Source organism: Lolium rigidum, chromosome 7 (assembly GCF_022539505.1).
Source record: "Lolium rigidum isolate FL_2022 chromosome 7, APGP_CSIRO_Lrig_0.1, whole genome shotgun sequence".
Lineage (NCBI taxonomy): Eukaryota > Viridiplantae > Streptophyta > Magnoliopsida > Poales > Poaceae > Lolium > Lolium rigidum.
In genome coordinates, this window is record NC_061514.1 from 51,549,679 (window position 1) to 51,559,173 (window position 9,495).

The 9,495-nt window shown below is 41.2% G+C and overlaps 1 protein-coding gene across 1 annotated transcript; it reads right to left on the reverse strand.

Moving 5' to 3' along the window:
• Nucleotides 1-2,242: 2,242 nt before the first annotated feature.
• LOC124674060 (protein NARROW LEAF 1-like) lies at nucleotides 2,243-6,844 on the reverse strand. The gene is made up of 6 exons (XM_047210093.1): nucleotides 6,266-6,844; nucleotides 5,443-5,971; nucleotides 5,187-5,330; nucleotides 4,341-4,581; nucleotides 3,426-3,926; nucleotides 2,243-3,186 (listed from the first exon to the last, which is right to left on the reverse strand). Exons 1-6 carry the CDS (start codon nucleotides 6,439-6,441, stop codon nucleotides 2,594-2,596), a joined length of 2,184 nt encoding a protein of 727 aa, XP_047066049.1. The 5' UTR covers nucleotides 6,442-6,844; the 3' UTR covers nucleotides 2,243-2,593.
• Between the last annotated feature and the right edge of the window lie 2,651 nt (nucleotides 6,845-9,495).

Sequence of the window (9,495 nt, forward strand, 5' to 3'; positions counted from 1 at the left end):
ATTTTCCTCTTGTGGATATATTAGTGGCCACGGTCGTTGAACGAGAATAGTCGAGCAGGCTTTTTTCCTAACAGAAAATCGATGAAGGCAACAAAAGCACAATCGGCTGCAATAAGTATTTATGGTCGGTGGAAATATCGAAAATGTAGATATAGAACCGTCGTCGAGAAATACAACATGACATGCTAACTTAGTTTGGCTTTGTATCGTTGTATAAGTTGCAATCAAAGTAGCGTCGTTTTGTCAATTCTCCGGATTTTGCTCACTTGATAATAGTTGGAAGTAGAGATGATAATCTTTCCATGTGCTCTAAAGAAAAAAACAAATATATCGAGTATAAGGTTTACCCAAGGTTTATTGTGAAAGTGTGCAATAAGAAACCTCAAGAAAGGTTTGATAAAAAGAAGTAGGGGATGGATCCTCAATTCGCGTGTCGGAAGATCCATGGATTCCAAGTAATATTAGTATGAAACCATTAGTCCGTGATCCAGAATCTGAGGTACTTATGGTGAATGAATTAATTGATGAGGAGTTGAACTGTTGGGACATGGATAAGCTAGGATTTTTTTTAACCCTGATGTGGTGGCGATAAGTAGCGTACCAGTGGGTAGATGTACAGAGGACTTTTTGGGCTTGGAAGCATGAAAAGAATGGGGCGTTTCCAGTTCGTTCCTGCTACAAAATTATCACTTTAGATGCAGAAACGACCAAGCATCTAGTTAGACCAAGAACAATAGTGTAGTCAGCTGCTTATTATTATGGTTTATCATGTCATCTATAGCTAACTTATAGCTACCATATATAATAATTGACTCTAAAAATGTACTATTTTTTTTAAATATGGTTCACTTTTCACTCGCACAAAGTGTCTAGGGGCACGTGCAAGAGCCTTCCATAAGAGCCCACCTTTTCAAGACAAAAAAGGAGAGTGAATAATTGAGATTTCTTCTATTGAGTTTTCTCTCGACTCCTTTGTGTATCTTAAACCTATTGTATAGGCAAATGAAGTTTGATCCATTTGATCTATGATTGCAAAAGCTGTGATAAATATTGTGATTCTAGAGGAATCATAAGCACATATGGTGATAAAGGAGATTTCTGGAGAATAAAGAGGCATGTCAGTAGAATTGTAAACATAGAATACATGCCAAATCTAAATGAATAAATTTTCTTACAACAATTAGTCTTTAAAACAACTTATTTAGATTATTGGGTACTTGTGGAAACCTCCAATGAGAGTTATGGGGGTGCAACAACCATGGGTTCGGATGCGGCTTCCGTGGATTTTTAAGTTCTAGTCCTGGTTGTAATCTTCCTTTTGTTTAGAATCGTTTATATGTGAGTGGGTTCCGTTACCCTATTATCTAGTTATCTCTTATGTTCTAAGATCTAAGATAATCGAGTTTCATACAAAAGAGTGAATTCCACTTTTTACCCCTAGCTATGAATTTGTGACATAGTTATCCCATATAGTAAAATATCATCTAAATTATCTTGGACCATCTTTGTCTAATGCATGTCTACTGGGCAAAATGTTAGACGATGGTTGAGGCCAGAAAATAGCAGGATGACAACATGGAAAGAAAAAGATGGTGAAGAGAAGGTTGGACATGATCGGCCATGAAGTTCTCCGATCTTTACATATTCTGACATCATGTCTTATCTAAGAAAACATACACAATGCTAAAATAAGGTAAAATCATGTTTAAAGTTTCTTAGGTCAGGTATTCGGGTAAACGTTCATTAATTGAGTAATGTGTATCGCAAATGCACAACCGTGGGGTAAAAAGACAAAAATATTACTGGGTATACTGGATAGAACTTGATCTTCTGCAAAGTTCTGCAATTTTATCATTTGTGCACAAAAATATATGCATCTAAAATGCTTTTTAGCTCATTACTATTTTATTATGCAGCCTACAAATTAGCATAGCTTTTTCGCTATAACTTATGTGTAGTTCAGCCTATCATCTACAACAATAACAACATCATCAAAGCCTTTTTCCCAAGCAAGTTGGGGTAGCCTATCATCTACATGCAGCATTTATTGCATTTCACTCTTTTCATTTTCTAACTCACTTTTATTATTATTTCAAAATTAAAGAGAGTGCTTGCTCCTGGTTGCACATATCTCCATATGTATGTGGACTGGCTTATTAGATATAACATAATAAACAAACTCATGATGGCAAATACATAATAAACTTTGGATCTGACATTCCTAAAAAACAGAGAGAATAGCAGAAGATTTCAAACGTACATTCATGATTTAATAACCAGCATAACTGGAAGATAAATCATCCCAGATTCTCATCAGTCTCCACCACATTGATTTCCAAGACAAAAATATTCAGATTGAGCATTGTTTATTATGATCAAATCTTATGAGCACAGCAAAAATGCAGGGCTACCACCGAACATCCTACAAGAGCTGAATCAAGTGCCATAGTAGTACATGATATGCTTCCCCCATGAAGCCAATAGTTAACTTAAGCTAATATTGCAGGTTCAGTTTGCTGAACTGCGGGAGATCTTTCATCTACTTGCTTCGATTCTCCACAAGCTCATTCCAGAAACGTCGAGAATGGACCCTTCACTTCTCCAGGTCTATGCTCGGTTTTGGGTCAGAACAAGGCCGTTCCTCTAGGTCTATGCTCTGTTCTTGGTCAGAGCGAGGCCGCTTCTGCAGGTCCATGCTCGGTTCTGGGTCACACCGAGGCCGCTTTTCCAGGTCTATGCTCGGTTCTGTGTCAGGGCGAGGCCGCTTCTCCAGGTTTAGGCTCGATTCAGGGTCTGAGGGAGTCCCCTTCTCCTGGTCTTGGTCCGATTCTCGTTCGCCTAGGTGCAGCGACATGGCGAGCTCTTCCTCTGATGGATTATTCAAATTTGCGATGATGCTCCTTGGAGCATCTTGGTCACGGCATACAGGAGACATGCCGACAAAGTTTGAAATGAACTGATGCTCTTCCATATCAGACGGCGTGTTGGCTGCACCCTCCCCTTCAGTTGCAGAGGTTGTCATGTCATGACGGGGCAGCTGCTGAATTTTGATTCCCAGAGGCTCAAAGATCTCTTCAACCTTCTCTTGTGTGGTGGCTTCTGATGCAGTGACATCCACCATGGAAGACTCCCCAACAGCAGACATAACCGCAGCCACATAAGCATTCCTTTGCTCCTGCACAGCATCTTTGTTGTCGATAGATTATGTCAGTCGTGTACCATGGAGCAAAAGTAACTGATTGCAAGTATGAAAATGCGAACAATATTATACCGCCACCAATAACACTTTCTTTATTTTATTTTTTTGAAACTAACACTTTCTTTATAATGAATAGCTGCATTTTTTAAAGAGTACTTGTTCATCATTTTGCCTGGTAAATCTATTTTCAGAATGTCTGGATAACACTGAAATATGATGTGCTGACCTTTGAGTGATTCGTTGGTTATGATAAGATCAAGTTCTAGACGATCAAGAAGACGGCCAAGATCAACCCCGGTAGTCCAATTTTCAGGACCATGATCACTTGTAAGCTTTATCCTCCCACGGTTTGCTGTGCCACCCCATATTATCCCAATAGGACGTGGCTTCTCCTCATCCTGGCTGGTCAGAATAATAAGGCTTCCACTATCACCTTCCAAATCAAATGTTTGGCGGTTCTCGCCAACAACGAGGAGGTCAGTGAAGAAGCATATTCCTTTCTCATCATTGTACTCAAGGGCATATGCCATCACAGTCCCAGTCGTGTGACCAGAGCTTCTGCCAACTTTGCAAACTTGCCTCCCTATGAGGCTATTGATAGGACACTGCAGATCTATAACCTTAACATCTCCAATCTCACCGACCTCCCTAACTATAGTAGTGACTGTGGATATGTCAAAGTCATCAGCAAATGGAATGAATGCACCGTCAGCTCGTACAAATGTCTCTGCAGATCCACAGCGAGGTAACATACATGTTCGGGGATTAGAACAGCACGTGCATCATACAGAACACTAAATAAAAGGTAAAATGTATTAGTTTAAATATATAAAAACGAACTGAGTATTATTTTTCACTTAAACAGATATTTTTTGTTCCGAAGTAGTATAAATTGCAAGTTGGTATTGATCTCACTGACAAAATTGGGACGATCAGAAAGAAAATTCCTGCTTCTTAAATTTCTTAGTATTTGTGCAGTGTAATAGTGTGTCTTATCTTCTGATGCATTTAATACACTTTTCAAATAAACAAAACATGAACTAGGCATTTCTCTATAACCCTATATTCTGCAGTTAAATGCTGCAAACAGTACATGAATTTGAATTTCCTATATCAACTAGATAATTTGTAGCTGCTCTACCTGGATTTGTTCCAGCATAAATTCCATACCAAACATCATCTGTGATGAAAGATGTTGCCCTTTCGACAGCTCCAAGATAAATACCAGGCCCAAGATTGGGTGGCAATGGGTGAAACATCTTCTGGTTAGGGTAGTCCAAGTCAACTGCAACGTGTCGGTTGGTGAGGAAACCAACCTGCTTGTTGCTGGTGCGCCGTTTCACAATTGCACCCAACGTTCCAAATGTATCCTGGCTTGCAACCTGGACCAGCATATGGAGAACTGTGAGGAACTTACAGAACCATGCCCTATTGAAACATTCGTTGCACCATCTGCTGCTCTAACATCTAAAGTAAAATTTTCATTTATATTTTGAAAAGAACTGCAATGCGAAACTATACGCGTGTTTCAGCCTTTAGGTGAGGGCTATGTTTCTGCGGGGTCCCAAATTGTTAAGCATCATATACCAATTTACACGATGTGGGTACCTTAATTGTTAAATGGCATGACACTCTAGAGAAACAGCAAGGAAAATTACTTCTGATTGCTGATCTTTAAAGGGGGTTAACTTGAAGTAACATCCAGTTGAATGAAGAACACTGGCAGGATTTCCAGTGGCATCATACAGAACAGTGCGAGCAGACGAAGCATCTATGGGCCCTTGTCAGAATACTTTGAGTGCCGTGCAATTTTATTCTCTTTCTAATAGTAAATACTAAGAATTTTGACAAAATTTGAACGGTCCACTTACACTATAGTCCATGTTTTTGCCCAATTCAGTTTATAGACATGGTAGCATTCTCTGCTTAAGGAACATGATATTTAGGGAAATCAAACCAATTAAAATGAGAGCATAGAATTATGTACCTGGGAGCCAGAACCAATATACTCATCACTGCCACACAGCTTATTCACAAGCTCACTGAACATCTGCTCTTTAGGAGTTGGAGCCGGTGCACCATAATATGAAAATTCTACAACATCAACATCGCACCAAACACCTCCTGGTCCCTGTAATGATCCAGCTAAGTGAAATATATCAAGTCCATGACAAAATCATTCCCAACTAAGGAAACAAGATAGTCCAATGAACTAATACAAAAACAAAGTAAGGTTTTCCTACCGCAAGAATCGCGGGAAGGCATTGGTTCGGATTGAGCCACTTTTTATGAACCTTTCGAGCAACAAAGACAATAATGGCGGGGATATCTGTCAAAGCCCCCTTTATTATGCGTAAGCCCACTGCCGTCCCAAGGCTGAAACGCCGCAATATCTTGCTGTGGAAAGCTCTTATAGTCATCAAGTCAAGCAAGCTATTTGCTTGCTGGCCCTTGGGCAAACGTCCAGGGAGCACCGGCAGCAGTCCTTTCTGGAGGTTCCCAAAATAGTTTGCCCGCCCCTCAGCCGCACAATGCTGTAGGTTTGATGTCGGCCATAAGAAGTATGCCGCGCTGTTTTCTGTGTGTACACATCCGGAGGCAACTGGTTGCATTGACGGAGAACAAGGAAAGATCGCGTGGTGATGGCAATACCCCTCCACATCAAGCGAAGACTCTTCCGATTGCGTCAAATCTGAGAGCTGCACCCTGTCATCTGAAGGCTTCATTGCTCCGAACAGTTGGCAGACGTAATGGATAGGAGAAGCTATGGACCTAAAAAAGAGAGCAAACAAGTCTGAAAACATAGTCTTTCAAGGCTAATACCCCAAGGTAAAGATGTCAGGAGACACTGGAAAAAAGTCAGCAATCTTGCAAATGTGTTTGCACTCTATAGACTTACTCCGGACAGGGAAATCTATGATCAAAACAAGCAATGAGGGACTGTATCTAGCATCCAAGATATACGCAGCAGAATAATAAACACCTAGTGGTGGAGTAGCCTGATATTCTCAGGGAATGGGTTCTGCGAGATTTCAAGAGAACCACTCAAACAAAAGAAGGTAATACCATAACAGGAATCCTCTGAACGAAGAATATGACTCATTGTATATTCGTATTGGGCACCCGCCACAGAAACAGGCAGATAATATCACACGAGGAATCTGCAAAAGCCATTGTTGTTCGCTAAAGGCATGGCACGAATTCACCCTTTTTAAACGCGGGGAATTTGCATAAATGCACATGATAGCTGCTTGCAATGATAACAAAAAATATCGGAGCAAAGGGTAGGACGTACAGAAATTCAGTCGACGGCACTGAAAGCGAAGTTAGGCAACGGCATCATGTACTTTCTTGAAAGAGAAAAGGCATAATCAAAAGGGGAAGAACAACACGGCCACAATAGATTGATGGAAAAAATAGCAAGCACTCTCCTTGTTCTAACCAAGAAAAAAAACTCGAATTTAGTGATACTGGAGCAATGCTACTACTCTCATGGTGCCACTTGTGTTTTGCAGAACCTGAAGACACGCTTGCTGGATTAGAGCTAGTTACAGGACAAAACTTGGTGGTAATCGAACTGATAATTCTTGAAGGCCAAGAGCTAAGTCTCCGGGGATTTGGCACCTGAAGCACATTAGCACTTAGCAGCAACCAGCAGCAAGCTACCCACTATCCAATTCAGACGGGGGAGAGAAGTAGCTGTTACTGTGCATCATCAACAACAAGAACCCCAGTTCATGGTCCCTAGAACGGACTAACCAACGAACCCGGACGAGCTATGAACCAGGCCTATGTGCAAATGCAAACCACGAAAAGGAGAAAGATACGGTGAACAGAAAAGAAACTGAAGAAACTGAGGAAAGCGGCGGTGCCAAGATCCCGCCCCCACAGGGTGACCGAAAGATCCGGCCTCGGGGCAAGGGAGGAACTGGAGCAGCTCACCTGCGGGCCGGAGAGCAATGGCGAGCCGCCACAGTATTCTTGCCCTCCTCGCTGAGCTATCTTCTCCCCGCCGCGCGGCTGCCACCCATAATTGTGGTGCGGGAGCGGGAAGAATCTGCACTGTTGGGGGCGAGGCCGGGCCGGGGGCAGAAGATGCCAGCTTTGCAGTCGCAGGGCCTCCCTCTCCCGCTGCTGCCGTACGGCCACTCTCTACTGTCTGCGCAGCATGCGTGCGCCGCGCAAACACCACAAGAAGGGGCTAGAGAGAGAAGAAATTAAAGGGGAGGAGGCGCTGGGAGCGTGGGAATCTAGGGGGGAGCTAGGTGGTGGCGATCATGGCGTGGTGGTCACAGATTGAGATGAACAACAACTGCACTGTGGCGCCCGTGTGATGTGTCGATGCGTGTGTCGGGTCGGAGCTGTGGCTGCATAGTCGTCCATGTCGCACCGTCCAACGGACGGCCGCGATCGCCGCCGGCGGGGTTGCGGAGATGTGGCCCTCTCCTGCCCCCTCGATCCTGGGGTAAGGTTCAGTCTTTGAAGGCGGCTGAGTTGTGGATACACAAAGTGCGGCTATGTTTCCCAAGTCTGATGATTTCGAGCGTTGATTTTTCATCTAGTGAGAATTCAGTGGTCATATGTTCATTTTATTTTTTCGACAAAAAGTCATGTCTACACATTACCAAACATGCTAGGCCATATGCTTAAAGAGATTCAATCTATTGTGAGAGTGTATTTGTGATTTGTGTTTGAGAGAATATATCATCGAAATTCTCTTGAAGTCGTGAAAATTATTTCGGAGAGGTTTCAAAATTGTTCCTAGATATTTATAGGGCCATTAGACTTTATTTCAACCCCTCCCCTTGAACCACATAGTTTCTCTCGGGTAGAAGGCGCCCCACTCTTTTTTTCCTCATCCAACTATGGTCCTAACCCACTATGTTCTCGACATGTCTACAGACAAATATTACCCAAACAAAGAAAAACAACAAGCATATGGCATTTTCCTTTTTATGTGGTTATACATATCTACATACTTTTTCCACCATGTTATTCTAGAACACAATTTTAACTCGTGTAATTTTTCCGTGCCAATCGAATGTGGTTCTTAATAGTCTGTCACATATCATGAAAATGAAGAGTCCCGTCACTACCATTTAAGATATTTAGCAGTAGATTGGTGTCATTGGATTGTTAAGTTTATCCAAGCCAGGATTGTTGGCGTCAAAATCAATGATGTAATTGACATTACTTTCATATGCGGAAAGGTCTAACATAAGGCGTAACATTCTTTCTATTTATTTCAGTGTTGTTTGATACTTATGCAAAAAAAATGATGATTTTAGTCATTCCATCTAGTATCTTGATCATTAGATTAGCATATTCTTACCTTCCACATGAATGTTCCCACATCTACATGCACTTCTAATCTCATATCTTGTGTATTATGTAATTAATCTCAGCTTCCCTCTCCAAATGGCCTATATATCTATCCTGCTTGAGCGAAAAGACGAAGTCTTTTACATTCTATTTTAGACCAAAATGTAGCAAACACTTTAAGCACACATTTGCATAGGTTTGTTTCATTGCTCATTTAGATGCTGAATCTTATGGTTTAACATATCTCGTGTTTCTTATGACCTTGTTGTTTTATGTGAACTGTTACTTCATGATTTGCTTATAATTGGTGTTTACTATGAATACTTGTTCTACGCTTTGGGTAGGGATGGTCATTAAGATTATGCAACTAGTGATAAGAAACCCCAAAATCCATGTTTCGTCTATCACCTTTAAACTCCAGGATAAGCATAGGTTAAGCTTTGGATATTGATACATGTGAAAGGTATGATGCCCCCACATTTTTGGTGTTTATTATATTATATTACATGATATATGAAGTTCCCAACATGTTCTACATTGATTTCGGAGATTTTTCACGCACTATTATTTTTTGCAAAAAAGGGCAAAGTCAAGGAGAATGCTTTGGAATTTTCGAGATAGACCCAACAAGATAAATTATAGCATCGAGAGGCCATCAGTGCGCCTATATGATAGCCCATGGCACGGACCATCCTTATTCTTCATGCGTTTCAGTACCTATTTGTAAGGGTACATTGCACCTATGTGTGGTTTTGGTAATTAATGACAACCCCTATGGACTAATGTTTTCATTGAGTTTATATAAAGGAATATTCCATAGGTACTTCTTGTATTCCATGTGTTGGATTCAAGTATGGATACCATGAAGATAAAGATACACCTTGTGTATTGGTATCAAGATCATCGATTTAAAGATACATATGTGATATGATCAAGAAGAAGAAATGAAGATGGAGTTCTTAGGTGGAACTCAA

Bases quoted from the DNA above. Each gene is read 5' to 3' on its own strand.
- LOC124674060 (XM_047210093.1), bottom strand. From the start codon at position 6,441: ATGTGCATTTATGCAAATTCCCCGCGTTTAAAAAGGGTGAATTCGTGC. The intron at 5,972-6,265 runs GTATTACCTTCT...TCTCTTTTTTAG, and splicing joins TTCAGAGGATTCCTGTTATG to GTCCATAGCTTCTCCTATCC. The intron at 3,927-4,340 runs GTAGAGCAGCTA...GTGGATCTGCAG, and splicing joins TTATGCTGGAACAAATCCAG to AGACATTTGTACGAGCTGAC.